General features: G+C 35.0%; 1 protein-coding gene across 7 annotated transcripts in view; it reads right to left on the bottom strand.

Moving 5' to 3' along the window:
- The window catches only part of RIMS1 (regulating synaptic membrane exocytosis 1), a 491,301-nt gene that overhangs the window by 221,273 nt on the left and 251,822 nt on the right, over positions 1–18,206 (bottom strand). For all 7 annotated transcript variants that reach the window (XM_025382124.1, XM_025382126.1, XM_025382128.1 and 4 more), the window contains one exon: positions 1,455–1,795. In XM_025382124.1, the coding sequence (XP_025237909.1) occupies positions 1,455–1,795 (341 nt within the window). The remainder of the gene's footprint in view (positions 1–1,454; positions 1,796–18,206) is intronic.

The following is an 18,206-nucleotide window of genomic DNA, read 5'->3' as shown; positions in this document are numbered from 1 at the left end:
TTAATTCTACCTTCCCCGAGATATCTCTGGTGTCCTTTCTATCCTTTCTCCAAATAGCTTAGTTACACTCATTCTCTCGTACTGCCCTCTTATATGCTGTGTAGCTCCCCTGCAACTCCTGAGTACCTTATAAAGCTTAATTCAGAAGTCACTTCCTCTTTCCTAGGGCTCTCAAAATACTATACGTATTGCCTAGCTTTGATCAAATTAGCATCCTGGTTAATCGCCTAGGTGTCTTTCTTCCCTAGGATAGTGTGTGGTCTCTTCCCTAGGATTTGTCAGAAAAGCGACCATGTATGTTCTAATCATCTTTATACCCTCTGGTTCCTGGCACAGTGTTTATCTGTAGTAAATACACAATGACTGCTGGCTTGAATAATAGCTACATTCACTGAAAGTCTACCATGTGCCAGCTTGGGAAGAACACATGTTCTCTTTTAATACCTGCCACAACCCTGCAAGTGAGTTTTTACTGACTATTGTGGCAGAGCCAGGACTAGAATCCAGACCTCTTTAACTTTGAAGTCCTTGATCTTTTACTGTATGGGCTTTGCTTGAAAAGGGGTTCAAAAGCTTTCCTTGGAGCCTCCTTTCTCCAAGTAATGGTTACACATATAAAAATAACAAGCCCAGTCTAGGTCCTAACAAAAGTCCTGGTCCCCAAACCATGAGCCTTGTGAGCCTGTCTTCCTTGTCAACACTTTTTCCCAGTGCATAGCTTCATGTTTGCCCATGAATACATTTTTGAATGAATGAATCAATCAAAGTAAATAATCTGATCATATTAGTCTCTGTTTAAATATTCAATGGTTTCCCTTTCGCCTACAATAAAAGCTATAAAATGTAACCTGTCCCTTCACTACCTCACCAGCCTTTTCTCCCCAACATTCCCTCTGCTACTTGCACTGTAGCCAGCAGCTATCCTTTAGGAAACCCTCACCTTGGGCTTGTTCCCTCAGGCCATGTGCCTGTGCAGATACCTGGAGCACCCATCCTACCCTTCTCCTGGTTAATTCCAAAGTCACTCTTTAGAGCTCAGCATAAAAGAAATGTCCTTAAAGAAGGCTTCTCTGATGTGTCCACATACTTTCTGATAGGTCAGATTCCCCCATCACATGCTCTCAGAGCACTTTTAATTAAAGGGCTAGGTTTATAAGTGAAACATGATCTAAGAGCTGTTCTGAGTTCACCGTTGGAAGTTGGTAGCTCAGCTGGGTGACTTAGTTCGTGTTTACGTCTGTGCTTGATATGAAAGAAAAGCTTTCAACAAAGGTCTCCTAAGGAGTACATTCTAGAGATAGACAACACCCCTCAGGCCTGTTGTTTTTCCATGTGGGATCTGAGAATTAGTACTTCCACATATTCCTTCCATTAATAGAAGTTAAATTCTTGAAAACGCGTTTGCTCTCCTAGCAAAATCTTGCCTTTTGCTTACAGGGTGAAAGAACTATTACCTCTCTCTAGGAGGTTCACTTCTAGACCTGGATGAAGCCTGCTTCTGTTCAGGCCCCAAGGCTTGCTGTGAGGGCTCAGCCCCTTTGCTCCTGTCTGGTGGTGCGCTGGGAGGAGCAGTGTCCTGGGAGGAGGCAGCTGCTGTGCTCAGGGGTGTCTGAGACCGCGATCGCTCTTGGAGTCGTGCTTTCTTTTCTCTTGGTACCTCAGAGCCAGCACCTGTAGCTGTATCACTCAGGGTTCCATCCTGACTTGTCTGTTGAGGGCCACTTCCAAAGAACCATGCCCCAGATTTGGTTAAGATTTCTTGTTGCTTTCGACATAAATTGCATACCCACATAACCTATTTGAAGAAGAAAGAACAATATAAATTTTTATGCCCTCTTGGAAATAATTTTTCAGTATCTTAAAATGTAAGGAAAAAAGAACAGTATTCATTTTCATATTTATCCTTGCAAATTTCTTGAGAAAATGGTCCTCCCACAAGTCATAGTCAAATATATGAATGCCTACACAGGGACTTGTCTGAGGCTAGAGAACCTCTGGGCAGCCAGAATAGAGTTTTTTCCTCAGCATTTCTAATTTGATGATTCTGTATTTCCTTTTACCATATATCTGTCATATTTTTTATAATTGACTCTGGAGTATTAGCAAAAATGTTCCAAGCAAGGTAGTTAACTGGTTAGAAAAATGTTACCAGGAAATAAAAGAAAAAAGAAAAATGTTACCCAGAACTACAGAATCAATATGTATATACAGTACTTGCAAGTATTTTTAAAAAGCCTGTCTTTTCAAAAATCACCCACAATTAAAGGCAATATTAAAAATATTCATATAGAAGAAACAAACATAAAAAAGTAGGCCCACAAAAAAGGTCAATCTGTATATTTTCTCTAGTTTCTTAGCAATAAACTAACCTTAAGCTTATTTATGCTATAAAATATAATTTTCCATGCACATATTTACTAAAGCAATAAATGTGACTCTGAGTTTATTCATATGTGACCACTCCAATGTAATGTTTCCCAAGGAGAGCTATTTGGGAACCATCATTTAGCAACATATCCACTGATAAATTATAAGATGTAGCACCACTTAAAATAAACCTATATATCCGTTCTCCATTTGATGACCTTTAAAATGAATGTAATAATGAGGACGATTGTTGTAATAAAAAATAATAATAGCAGCAATGACTAGCTGTCACGGGGCAAAGATAGGTGCTAAGAGCCCCATGAGCCATCTTTTCAAATATCCTCAGTACCTCTGTTTCTTTGTGCTGTGATTTTACATCGCTGCCTCAGTTGCATGCCTCCAAAGGCACTTCAGGTGTTTTGTGTTTGTTTGTACGTCAGGAACTACCTCCACAGGAAAAGCTAATTACCAAACTCTAGGCTTCCTTTTCACAAATACTGACTCAATCAACAAGTACTCAAAAATATTGTATCAGGATGAATAAATCGTAGATACATTAATTGAGAAGCAACAGAAAATAGTAAAAGAAGCATTGTTTAGTAGGTCAAATGAAGAAAATGAACTACTGAAAATATTCAGATAAATAGGGAAAAGCTGTAACTATAGCCATAGAATAAGATGAAGCTAAAATAAGAAAAAGACAGGAAAAAACTAATACAGTTTTTTAAAAGGAAAATACTGCAGATGAATTAAGAACTGCTTTCCAGGCAAGAAAACTCAAATGGATTATAGGAAAAATTAAGACTGAGGAGAAATAATTGCTATAAAAAATTTAAAATTCATGAAGGTTAATTGATTTATTTAGACTCCCAGTCATAAAATGAAGTGTACTAGGTTCAAAAAAGCAGTTAGGTATAACATCTACACAAAGCATAATAACCAGTGTTACAGATTTCTCATCTACCAAGATGTCAAACAAGATGAACAATTCATTGCATAAGCCTATATCAAAATAAGGGGTTTATGGAAAGCAACTTGAATTTAAGTGCCAGCCAAATAAGGGTATATTTTACAAAATCTATTACTGAGATGGTCCCTCAGAAGTCCTGATTGTTTGAACATGGACATATCAAGGATAACATTAAAAGGTGCAATACTCCAGGGCCAGGACCTTCATGAACAGTCAGTGACACTGAGTCTCTTCTGCCCAGAACCCTGAGTGGGGACAGGGGACATGTGTGCGGCAGGAAGGTTGTTGTTGTTGTTGTTGTTGTTGTTTTTGTCTCTTTAGCTGACAAGACTGTGATAAGTTTGAAATCCTGTAATTCATGAAGATTGGTATGAAATTTTGACTATTTTACATCAAATAAATATTTCTTAGACTAATAATAAGCAACTTATTACTCATCATTTAAAGTAAGTTCTTTTCAGCCAGGTGTGGTGGCTGACGCCTGCAATCCCAGCACTTTGGGAGGCTGAGGGGAGCAGATCACCTGAGGTCAAGAGTTCGAGACCAGCCAGGCCAACAACATGGTGAAATCTCGTCTCTACTAAAAATACAAAAATTAGCCGGGCGTGGTGGCACACGCCTGTAATCCCAGCTACTCAGGAGGCTTAGGCAGGAGAATCACTTGAACCCAGAAGGCAGAGATTGCAATGAGCCGAGATCCCGCCATTGTCCTCCAGCCTGGGTGATAGAGTGACACTCTATCTCAAAAGAAATAATAAGAAATAAAATAAAGTAGGTTCTTTACTACAGAAATATCAAGGTATACTTAGGATAAATATGCAGTTTTTAAAAAACCATTCAGAAAACACAAATTTACAATTACAAAGTTTCTAAAATTGAATAAAGCCAAATAAAGAAGCCCAAAGGAGCACAATAATACTGATAGAAGGGTAAAGGATACTCTTCATTTTACATCTGAATATTTTCTAGAAATCATTATCACAATCTTATTTTGATTGCTTCACATTTGTAAACGTTACAAAAAATGGGTCAATGAGAACTAACTGCCAGATTTGGGTATGTTCCAGATTTTGAATATGTGCAGAATTGCTACCAGATCGATTAAAAGAAACACAATTTATTATTATTAAGTTGAATTTTACAATTTAATTTCACTTCCTGTTTATTCAAAAGGTTACATTAGTGACTTTGTCAAAACAGCATAGGCATTTTAAATAATATTATTAAAATACTGTGTATTCATTTAAGTCTGTGATGCTTCATTAGTTTTTTTCTATTTTTAACATTTACTAAAATATTGTATAATTCCAAACTTTTCCTATGTCTTATTTCCTTGTATACCACACTTTTAAATTTGTATTTTTAAATTAACTATGAGTGTAGTCAATCCATCCTCCAAATTGAAACTAAAATTAACCATAACAATGTTAAAATATTTTTTATTAAAATATCACCTCCCAGTCTATTTGCAGTTCTAAAAATTAATCATACCACAAATTTTACAAATAAAAAATAAATTGCTCATATGAGTTATAAAGAAAAATATATAAGATTACAATAGAATATTGTCATACATTTCAGCACAGTTAATACCAAACATTGCAGACCTCTACAATACATTTTTTGAAGTCAGTATTAAGTATTATATTTGCCTGAAGCTATAGATAATACAAGAGTGCGGTAGGGAGACATTTTTAACAATTTTTTTTTTAAGAAAGAGTTTAAGACACAACTTTGTCTACAAAAAAATGCTATTTATTTAAAGCACACAAACACACCTTTTAGAAATTGCACTATGGAGGATTATACCCTGATTAAATACCCTGGGATATGTTCCAAACTAATCTAAAGTAGGCCTGTGCAATAACTGATCTTAACAATTTACAGATTTTAAGCAATCACATACAAACTTGATTCAAATACTATTGTGAAGTTACATGACTTTTGAAACACCATGCCACATATCAGAAAATATGAAGGATTGAAAATTGTATTCTGACTTTTTGCTGTAACTGCATTTTTAATTGTCTTTTCCTCTTAATTCTTAAGCAGTACACTAAACTATTTTATAAAACCCACAGGAATTTTTTACCCAGAGAAATAAAAATTGCAACACTTTCTGCTATACATATACAGAAAATTCCATAGATAAAACCACAAGTTTGGCAGAAAAACTAAAAAGGTATTCGAGTGGAAGAAATATTGAAATATTTACAGAGCTGGAGACACAGAACAAAAGAAATGTATTTCTTGATTTATTCTTGATGATATTACTAAGGTGATTCATGACGAGGTCCAGGATAATTTTTTTTTTTTTTTTTTGGGATGGAGTTTCACTCCTGTTGCCCAAGCTGCAGTGCAGTGTCATGATCTCATCTCATTGCAACCTCCACCTCCCAGGTTCAAGCGATTCTCTTGCCCCAGCCTACCGAGTAGCTGATTACAGCTGTCCACCACCACCCCGGCAAGTTTTTGTATTTTTAGTAGAGACAGGGTTTCACCATGTTGGCCAGGCTGGTCTCAAATTCCTGACCTCAGGTGATCCACCCTCCTCAGCCTCCCAAAGTGCTGGAATAACAGGTGCGAGCCACTGCACCCAACCCAGAATTCTTATATTAACACAAATGTCTTCCTTATAAGAATCCATCTGAGGTATTTAGTATTATAACATAAAGAATAAATATAAGCATGAAGGTTTAAAAAAAGACAGAGATTGTGATTCAATTTTCATTTGATATTTTTACAGATAAATGTTAAGATCGATTTTCAACTAATATAGGATGTTTTTAAAAATTATTATGCTACCATTTTGAAAAACATGAAAAAGAAGATGAGATACTCAATTGCAGTTGCTGCATTTTCTGAATACTTTTACTCATTTTCCTTACTTTCTCTATTCAATAAGTACTCACTCTAGCAGAAACTAGGGACAAAATTATCAAGGCAATATTTCAACTTTGTTGACAAAAGTAGATGAGATGGTAGAAAACAGTAGATGTCAGAATAAATGAGAATGAGTTCCTTTTGGTTCTGGTAGTGTGAATGTGTATGTGGGTGGGAATGGGTGGGGGTATGTGGGTATGTTCTCTTAGTCTTTTTTTGTTGTTATTGCTATTTCATAAATTTATTTCCCTTTGGAAGTTCATAAAATATGTGGTTTTATGAAAGACAAAAATATGATATAGAATGTTTCTTTTTAATGAGTAAATCACATCCAATACCACTGTCTTACTATTAGCATTTTAATATAATTTTCTATGCAAATTTAAAATAACTGAGATTCCACTGTAACTCTATATCCTATTTATATATTTAATATTATAGCACAAGTATTTCTACTTGTGCTATAGTGATTCTAAACTTTTCTAAAGAATTTTAATATCTACAAAATATTCTATAGAGATGGAATATCACTTACCTAGCCCTTAAACTGCTTATAACCTTTCACATTAACACTGAACTCTGCAGTGAAAAGTGTGTTGATCAAACTTTTTTTCATATTTATGGTCTTTTTTTTAGGATACATTGGAAAAAATCAAATTATTTGGTAAAATTTTAGAACATATTTAAAGCTCCTCTCCTATAATCACTGTGTGGTAATAGCTGGGGCTCTCTGTATAATTTGCAAAATAGCTTCCCAAAAGGGGTGCTAAATTGTACCCAAAAGTGACAATATCAATTCTGCACTTTAAAATCTAATGACTTAATAATGCCCCTAACCCTATACTCTTACAAATGTTTCAAATTTGAAATAATATAGTGAGATTCATTTAGATAATACAATCATAAGCCACACAGCAAAAAGGAACCTCAAGGAAGGGAGACAACAATGAATTTCTAGAAGCTGCTAAGTGTATGCATGGAAAAGAGTGGTAAGTGAAACAAAATGGAGGAAGCTGTAGCTCAAATCACAGATGGAGGAGGGCCGTAACCAAGAATGGAGCTGATCTTCTCTGCAGAACCCACGAGAAGATCTAGGTTAGATGGCAGATACTATGGCAGGAGAGAAGTGAGAAATAGAATTAAAACAGATGACTATTTGTCTTTTTTTTTTTTTAAGTTTATTTTCCATATGCAGAATGACCACTTTCTCACAAATCTGAAACAGACAGGTGTTGCTGACCTGCAAAGAGCCTTTCTTATTCTGGCAGGTAGATTTTCTCTATCCTAATGGCTGGTTCTCCAGTTGTTCACTCAAAAACACCTCCCACATATGCATACACAAACACACACCCCAATCATCCATTCTCATGCCTCGTTTTTGTTTATTCCCCTATATATGGCTAATCAAGGAACACTAAACTATTAAAATAAAAACTATAACATTGAAGAGAAAGGCTAAAATCAACATAGATAAGAATTAATGTTAGAAGAGTAAGAGATAATTCCAGGAAATACCTTAAAGAAACCTTAAAATAACCTCTACTTAGTGTTCAGATGTCAAAATTAAAAGAGCTTTTAAAATTAATGGTAAAATTATCTCAATAAAAGAAGGATTTAATGTTGCGGGAAGTCAGGGACCCCTAACGGAGGGACCAGCTGAAGCCACGGCAGAAGAACATAAACTGTGAAGATTTCATGGACATTTATTAGTTCCCCAAATTAATACTTTCATAATTTCTTATGCCTGTCTTTAGTGCAATCTCTGAACATAAATTGTGAAGATTTCATGGACACTTATCACTTCCCCAATCAATACCCCTGTGATTTCCTATGCCTGTCTTTACTTTAATCTCTTAATGCTGTCATCTTCTTCGTAAACTGAGGAGGATGTGTGTCACCTCAGGACCCTGTGATGATTGCATCAACTGCACAAATTGTTTGTAGAGCATGTGTGTTTGAACAATATGAAATCTAGGCATCTTGAAAAAAGAACAGGAAACAGCAATGTTCAGGGAACACCAGAGATAAGACTTCTGGCCGCCAGTGAGACGGACAGAACAGAGCCATACTTCTCCTCTTTCAAAAGCAAATAGGAGAAATATCGCTGAATTCTTTTTCTCAGCAAGGAACATTCCTGAGAAAGAGAATGCACCCTGAGGGTAGGTTTATAGACGGCCCCCTTAAGGCGTGCCATCTTTTATGGTCGAAGCCAAACGGATGAAATAAGCCCCGGTCTCCTATAGCACTCCCAGGCTTATTAGGAGGAGGACAATTCCCACCTAATAAATTTTGGTCAGACAGGTTGTCTGCTCTCAAACCCTGTTTCCTGATAAGATGTTATCAATGACAATGCATGCCTGAAACTTCATTAGCAATTTTAATTTCTCCCCATCCTGTGGTCCTATGATCTCACCCTGCCTCCACTTGCTTTGTGATATTTTATTACCTTGTGAAGTATGTGATCTCTGTGACCCACACCCTATTCATGCACTCCCTCCCCTTTTGAAAATCGCTAATAAAAACTTGCTGGTTTTACGGCTCAGGAAACATCACGGATCCTGCTGACACGTGATGTCTACCCCGGACCCCCAGCTTTAAATTTCTCTCTCTTGTACTCTTTCCCTTTATTTCTCAAACCAGCCAAGACACCTAGGAAATAGAAAAGAACCCACGTAACCATCGGCAGTGGGTTCTCCCAATAATTTAAAAGAAAGGACGTATGAAAAACCAAGAGATAAAACACATGAGATAAAATGTTAGAGAGATAAAACATGAAATAAAAAACATGAGATAAAATAAGAGTTCTAGAAAAAAAAGAACAAAATATGGAGGGGAATAAAGTTGCAAAAATAATAGAAGACAAATTCCCAGAATGGACAAGTCATTGCATATTAAGACAATGAATGGAAAAAGAAACTACCAAGATAAAAATCATTATGAAATTTCCACATAACAAAGCTAAAGAAAATATACTAAAAGTTTCCAGAAAGCAAGGGCTGGGTCCTAGAGAAAGGAATAGGAAATAGAATGGTATCAGAATTCCCATCAGCAATACTGGATGTTTGAAGACAAGGGAGAAATACTATCAATAGTCTTTGGGAAAATGATAGGGGTCCTGAAATTTTATATATAGGTAAACCATCAAGTATAAGGCAGTTTAAGAAATTATCAGAATTTGGAAGAACTTGGAAAATTTACCACTCACATATCCTTGTTAGCAAAACAAAGTCTACCAAGAAAGAGGAAATCCAGGAAGCAAATGGTTTTCACAGAAGAGCAAGTGTTAAGGGACGTCCCAGGATGAAGAGCCCTCTTTGAAACCCTAGAGAGAAATTTCGAGCAGGAGAATGGACTCTAGAATGAGGATTCTGGGAGCAAAAATTAAATAAACCAGAAGACAACAGCAACAACACAAAAGGCAAATTGATCAAATGCATAGTGCGATTTTGAACACAAAACAAATGAAACAAAAACTTCATAGGATAAAGGAATTAGCTAAAGGGAGGACTCATTTGTATTTGAAGCTAAGAACATTTCCCATCAAGTAGGAAAGTGGTCATGATATCCGACCCATAAAATAAGAAGCATAATCTGAATTCGCTGCTTGGCTCTATGGTTAATAATAATTGTGTTAAGCTGCAGAAGTTAACCATAGAAGAAACAAAATAGAGATTCTGGGTGGAAGGACAGAGGAGTGTCCAAATGACATCTCTGTGCTTCGGTATCTTCCTTTATTTTTATATGTCATTGCAATACTATATGAGCTGTGAAGAGTTGATTAGTCCAAATATAAATGCTTAATAGTGCCTTGTCGCTCATGAATAGAAAAAGTTCGGGAAGAATAGTCAAAAGACTTTTGCTCTTTATTATAAGCCATCTATTTCATCTTTTATCCACATATACACAGTTACATAGTTATATGTAGTATTACATATACACTTATCTTTTAACATATTCATAATATGATAAAAAATATATTTTTTGGATCATTTACCATTTATTGATTACTTTATCATTTTTTATTCATTTAAGTTGTACCATTAAGGTAAACATTTTTTTAGAATATTTTCCATGTTTGTTAGCATGTAAACTAATCAGGTTTTTGTGTATTTATCAATTAAATTCATAGGATTTCTTACCATTTTTAATTGATTTATTAACTCCTTGGTACAGTTTTTTTTTTTTTTAATTTTGTTACTTGCCATATTGGTTACTTTCTGTTATCATAAAGATGATTTTCATTTTATATCATCTATTATTCTCTTCCTTTGCAATCCTTCTGTTGTACTTTAGCTCAGAAAGTGCTTTCATAAATATTCACTTTTATTTTCATTGACTATTTATATGGTTGAACATTTTACATTGTCTTTCTTGATCTCTCAGAATCTATTTTGAGGTATAACAAGAGTTAGGGAACTACACTGATTTCTTTTCATAGATAACCGTCTCAACATGTTTACTGAAGGATACTTCATTTCACTATTAACCTGCAAAGAACAGTGATCTCTAGAGTTAAACTGCCTAGGTTCTCATCTCAGGTCCATCTGTCAATCCACTTACTTGCAATTTGCTCAAGCCAACTTTCATATCCTCCCAAAGATTCATTGTCATCATCTCTAGACAGGGGGTAATAATAGTTTTTATCTCACTGAGTTATTTTGAGAATTAAATGAGATAATACATCTAAATTGCTTAGCATAGTTCCTGAAATATAGTAAGCAAGCATTATCAGCATTATAATGGTTATTTTATCATTATCAAAAAGGTTCGGGGCGACTACCAGATTCATACAATATCTTACTGAAAATTATTTCTTCCCATGGAGGGGTGTGTGTGTATATATATACACACATGTATGTATTACATATATATATTTATTGTATATATTATATATGTATGTATATGTATTATATATAAATATATGTATTATATATATAAATTCAATAATATGAATTACATTATTTAAAGTCTCTACATTTTAAAGTTGATTTTACACACTATCTAATGGTCTGTCACTCACTTCTCTTGTTTCTGTAAATGACTAAAATTTTTATGACGTTGATTCTGTGTAGGTAATGGCAGGTAAAAGGCAGCAATGAATACTGAATCATGGTTAAGGAGCAGCCCTTGGAAGTAGAATATATGGGCCTGAATCCTTATTTGCTGACATTCTCATTATCCCACCTAGGACAGATTATATCATCTCTCTGTGCTTCAGTATTGTCATTTATAAAGCAGGGAGAATAATAATAATGGTTTCATAGACTCTATGTTAGGACTGAGTTATACAAAACCATGTTTGACACATAGTAAATATTCAATAATATTTTTATTAGCATCATACAACATTTATTGCTGATGTGTCTTCAAACTGCAGGTAAATAAATATTATTTTATTTTGCAATATAAAGTGCTACACTCAGTACATATTTTTGATTTCAACAAATATTTTAGGTGCCTGTTATGTGTTAGGCATTGTTTTAGGTGCTAGGGATGCAGCACTGAAAAAAATAGACAAAAATTCTCCTCAAGGAGTTTATGTTCTAGTGAAAAAAGACAGACAGAAACAAAACATAATGGTAGGCCGGGCGCTGTGGCTCATCCCAGCACTTTGGGAGGCTGAGGTGGGTGGACCATGAGGTCAGGAGTTCGAGACCAGCCTGGCCAACATAGTGAAACCCTATCTCTACTAAAAATACAAAAAATTAGCCAGGCGTGGTGGTGGGCACCTGTAATCCCAGCTACTCAGGAGGCTAAGGCTGGATCATTGCTTGAACCTGGGAGGTGGAGGTTGCAGTGAGCCAAGATCACACCACTGCATGCCAGCCTGGGCAACAGTGTAAGACTCTGACTCAAAAAAAGACCCAAAAAACCATGAAAAACCCATAATGGTAAACATATGTGGTATTATAGATGGTGATAAGTACTGAGGAATAAATGCAAAAGAAAAAGGCATTGGGCACTCCGAGTGGTGGTAGAATACAATATAAAATTGGCTAGTCAAAGAAAACTTCACTGAGAAAGTGATACTTGAGTAAGAGTAAGCTATGCAGGTATCTGGAGGAAAGCATCTCAGGCTGTAAAAGCAACAAATAAAAAGGACTTTGTGGAGCTTATACCTGGTGGTTTCAAAGCACAGGTGGAGCCGAGTAAGTGAAGGTTCAGGTCGTATAAGATGTGTTCAGTAGAGTAAGGAGTCAGACCCAGTAGGTCTTTGTGGACAATAGCAATGACTTTGACTTTTATGATGAGTAATGAGGAGCCATTGGAAGATTCTGAGCAGAGAAGTCATATCATATATCTTTTGTTTTTGAGACAGGGTCTCACTCTGTCACATAGGCTGGAGTGCAGTGGCACCATCACAGCTCACTGCAGTCTCAACCTCCTTGGCTTAGGTGATCCACCCGCCTCTGCCTCCCAAGTAGCTGAGACTACAGGCAGGCACCACCATGCTCAGCTAATTTTTGTGGTTTTTTTGTTTGTTTGTTTGTTTGTTTGTTTGTTTGTGTTTTTTGGTAGAGACAGGCTTTCGCCATGTTGCCCAGGCTGGTCTTGAACTCCTGAGCTCAAGCAATCTGCCCGCCTTGGCCTCCGAAAGTGCTGCAATTAGAGGCATGTGCCACCATGCCCAGATATAACTTGGCTTTTAATAGGATCTCTTTGGTTGTTGATTGAGAATAAAATATAGGGAATCAATTATGGAATATTTGTGGCTTGAATTCTATTACTGCAATTTTTGCTCTCCTTTAGCTCATCTTTACCAGATGTGTTCTCTCATTCCTTTAGTTTATCTTTTTGTGTTACTTTGTTGGAGGTGTTACCTCTGATACACAAGGCTGAAATGTATTTTGGATCCAACTGATAATTTTTGTGTTATGATAGCACCTGAATATGCAGCAATTCCTACTTCCCTGTCTTATCTCAGGTCCTCCATTCATCAAAAGTAAATGCATAGACTCATGCACTGAATTTCATTTTCTGCTGATTGAGGACCTCGCTTATCATTGACTCCTTTATTTTCCTTAGTCTTCAATCTCATCTTCTCTACTACTCCTTTCCTCTTGGCATATAACCACAAAAGTACACAAAATAATCAAGACTTTTCTTCCAGTAATAACAAATTGAGCCTCCTCTTTCTTGTCACTTTTTTCATTATCCTCCTTAAAACTAAGCCACTTGTTAAAGTAACCTAAACTCATAGCCTCTCAACTTTCTCACACCTCATTTAATCCCACCATCTTGAAATCTGACTCATCCCTACAATTACACTTTTCCTCCAAGGACATTAGTGATCCCTTCCATAGTGCCAATTCTACTTAGCGCAACTTTTTAACTCTCCTCTTAATAAGCTCTTTGAGTATTTGTAATTCCTAACCACCCCTCATTTTTAGTTTCTAAAATTCAGTGACAATTTTCTTTTCTGGTCTTCTTCCTATTTGTGTCACCTCATATTCCTGGCTAAAATCTTCCTTCTTTACTCTTTTATTAAATGTTGATGTTACACAGGACTCAATTCTTGCTCTTCTACATTTGTTACTTAAATAGGCTTCATGAAAGATGTGAAGTTTTCCAAACATTTTGATTTCAAGCCCTGTGAAAAAATATTTTTGAGAAGGCTTATACAATAAATATTTGTGTAATGCATTCTGCATGCATGCCTATTAGAATAACACTGCATTTGCATTATAAAACATGCAGAAGTAGAAATTAAAATAAGATAAAAATATCAATAGTATATCAATTTTATTTTGTACCCAAAAAGAATAGCTTGCACTATAAACTGCTGATTCTAAAATCATAATTTCTAGCTCAGACACCTTTACAAATATCCAAATCCATTTATCTTCTTATTTACTATATATGGCCACTTAAATGTTACACAGGAGCCTCAAACTTAAAATATACAAAACAGAAATGATTATGCTTCTCAAAAACTTTCTTGTCCAGTACTTCTTGTTTTAGTTAACAGTACCACCATCTGCAGAGTAACTCGATATGTTGATCAAAAATTGATCTTAGCCTACTGTTGTTACAGTAGACAGACATGAGCAGGGCAGGAGAGGGCTCCCCGCCACCACCAGGAATGTCAGGCGACTATCAGATGATGGTCGGGCAAAGTTGTTAATTGTCTCTCTAAAATAATAATTGATCTCAGCCGGCAGCAGGAAAAGGCAGTCTCCCAATTAAAAAAAAAAAAAAACCCTGAAACTAGTGATCAGCAGCTTCCCAGTAAGATCTCAGGAGTTCGGTGAGTGGGCTCAAGCACGTGCACTGTGAGACAAAATGACAGAGTTTAACTGGTATATGACCTTCCTCTAGGAATGCTAGACTGGTAAAGGAAGAAAAACTCAAGTGAGCATTGCATATAATTCCAGTAAACACACTGTGCATGCTCCCCTCCCAAGTGTTAGCATGCCACTGCACATGTGGACAGCTCACCCCAAACAAATAATCAGGAAAGAAGGGACGCAAGACCTTAGAAGTATGCCAACATATAAAACCCCAGTCCAAACGTCAAACCGTGCATTCGATCTCACAAGTCACTTTCTTGATCCTCTTCCAAGTATACTTTCCTTTCATTTCTGCTCCAACGCTTTTAAATAAACTTTCACTCTTGCTATAAAACTTGCCTTAGTCTCTTCATCTGCCTTATGCCTTTCACTCAAATTCTTTCATCTAAGAAGGCAAGAATTGAGGTTGCTGCACACTCATAAGGATTTGCCACTGCTAACACCCTCTCCCCATTCCTTCATCAAATCTTCTTAATTCTGATTCTGGAGCATAATGACTCAAATTTATTCCCTCATGTCTATCCCCATTGTACTGCCTTATTTGGGCCATCATCTCTAACAGCAAGTATTGCCATAACTAATATCCTAATTGATGTTTTTGCCTTTTTTATTGCTCCTGCAATAAATTATCCATACCATTTCCAGATCTTTCAAAATTTTAAATTGCCAAAAATCACATAAAGAGGAAAATAATAAATATTAGAGTGAAAATAAATGAAATATAAACTGAAAACCAATAAAACCTAGAGAAAATCAATGTACCCAGAAATTTGCTTGCTAAAGGGATTAATAAAATTGATAAACATCCCACAGCACTGGTCAAGAAAAATAACAGAAAATATGATTACCCAAAGAAAGGACAGCACTACAGAGCCTAGAATTATTAAAAATACAAATAAGAGAATATTATGAACAACTGTATGTCAATAAATTCAGTAACATGAATAGAAAAATTTCTCAAAAACTCGAACTACAACAACTGACACAAAAAAGAAATAGAAAACCTGAATAGTCCTTTAGCTATTAAAGAAGTTGAGTTAATAATTGAAAGCCAATTTATAATGAAAATGCCAGAACAAAATATCTTCACTGGCAAATTCCTTAAAACCTATTTAAAGAGCAAATGATATCAATCTTACATGAAGTTTAATATTTAAAAAGAGTGAGGAGAACCATGCTCACTTCTGAACTCACTGTATCAGATCAGCTTAGCCTTAATACTAAAGTCCTGACACAACAAACTTTTGAAAATGATTAAAAATTAAAAACCAATGTCTCTCAAACAGGGAAGCAAAAACATTTAAGAAAAAAATTATCAAACCTAATACAGTACTATATAACCACATAAAAACATTATTACGAAGTGAGATTTATCCTAGCAATGCAAAATATATATATATACACATATATGCAAAATAAATATATATTTTATATTATAAAATATATGTGTATGTGTGTATAAATACATATTTAAGAAAAAGTATTTGACAAAATCCAACACTTTTAATGAGAAAAATGCTCAGCAAACTGACATAAAAAAGATTTCAGAATAATTCCTCAGTATGATAAAGTACTCATCAAAAAACATACCACTAACAGTACATGCAAGGATAGAAGGCAAATGTTCTCTACTAAAGATCAGGAACAAGGCAAATATATATACTTTTTAAACCTCTATACACCATTGTAATAGAGATCATAATAAATATAATCAATCAATAAAAATAAGATTAAAAATGAAAAAGTAAATCTATCTTGCAGAAGTTATGATAGTATATGTAGAAAATCCTAAAAAAATCTACAAAACACTATTGAGACTAATAAATTAGTTTAGGGCCAGGCACGGTGGCTCATGCCTGTAATCCCAGCATTTTGGGAGGCTGAGGTGGGCAGATCACTTGAGACCATACTGGCTAACACAGTGAAGCCTCGTAAAAATACAGGAAAGAATAAACAGCAACAGTTGGTAAATATAAATGAATACTGATGATAAACAAGCATAATTTAAAATAGTTGTCAGAATAAATCACACAATAATAACATAAAAGATTTGTGGGGATAAACTATATTAATGTGGAATGAGGTTCTTATATTGTGGTAAATATGTTAGTATATACAAAGCATTAATAACATAAGATTTTATGAATATCAAAATAATAGCAAAAGAGTGTATTACTGGCAAGATAATGAAAAGATGGAATGCTAATATAACTAATCCAAAAGAAGGTAATAAAATGGGAAATGAGAAATATAAAGGAAGATGTCAAATTTCAATACAAATACAGTGCCACCTACAGTATGTAAGAAAATTAAATCTTCCCATTCAAACAATCATCACAATGGACTTTGTACACAACCTAAGCCAGTGATTTGCTAATTAGAAGAAAAACTACTATAGCTTAAGGATTCAGAAAGATAGACTAAAAGAAATACTATACAAACACTAAATAGAAGAAAGCTAGTATGGTTATAATAACGATAACATAGCCATCACACAAAGTAGACTTGATGCAGTAAACCTTACTAGAGATGAAAAGGAGCATTTAATTATGATGAAAAATTACTTCACTGAAAAGACACACAACTCTAATTTCATATGCAGTAACAACATAGTCTCAACCTATATAAACTTAAATTAAAAAATAGGCAAATCACAAATATAGTGGGAGACAAACACATCTGTGACAGAACATAAAGAATAAAAACAGCAAGGATATAGAAGAGTTGGAAAAATTTGATCTCACTGACACATATAAAAAGAGCTGTGCTTGTTAACTACAGAATAAGAAGTGTAAATATGTTGTTCTACAAATGCTCTATATATTTGATGCAGTCTGCCCCCCAGACACCTGACACATAAATCCCAAAAAGGTTTTCGAGAATTGTATAAAGAGGATCTAAAATTATCATGAACATTCTGAAGACAAAGAAGAACCAAAACAATCTTGAAAGAGAAAAATTTAAGAGACTTATACTGTTTTTTATTCCAGCATTCCAAAGTACAGACAGATTGCTTTTTTAAGTATCAGTGCTACTAGACCAATCACAGTTATTTCTATATTATTTAGGTAGATGACTATTATCTGCTCTAAAAGAAATTAATATAAGATACCTATACATGATTACATGTTGGATTATCTGGTAGTCTTATATTCATGTACTTTAACTCTTTCCGTAAATGTCAATTAATAAAATGTTTAACTACATGTGGATAAATGCTTTTGCATTTGTAAGAATTTTCTAATTAATCCATTTGCATTTTTTCTAAGCTTTATTGAACTGTAATTGACAAATAAAATTATATATATTTGAGACATGCAAACATTGTACATAAACATTGTAAAATGATTACCACAATCAAGGTAATCAACATACCCATTACCTCAAGTAGTAGTGGTTATCTTTTCTCTGCCTGTGTGGGGAGGTAGAACACTTAAGATCTATTCTCTTATCAGATTTCAAGTATACAATACACTATTATTCAGTACAGTCAACATGCTGTATTTTAGGCAGCCAGACCTATTGATCATAACTCAAAGATAGTACCCTTTTACTTACTTCTCTCCATTTCCTTCATCCCCCCAGGCCCTGCCTAGCAATCATTCTTCTGGTTTCTATGAGTTCAACTTATTCAGATTCCATATACAAGTGATAAGTAGTATTTTTCTTTCTGTGCCTAGCTTATTTCACTCAAC

The sequence above is a fragment of the Theropithecus gelada genome, chromosome 4 (genome assembly GCF_003255815.1).
Source record: "Theropithecus gelada isolate Dixy chromosome 4, Tgel_1.0, whole genome shotgun sequence".
Lineage (NCBI taxonomy): Eukaryota > Metazoa > Chordata > Mammalia > Primates > Cercopithecidae > Theropithecus > Theropithecus gelada.
The sequence above is the reverse complement of the archived record's forward strand: the minus strand, read 5'-3'. Positions and strand labels throughout refer to the sequence as shown.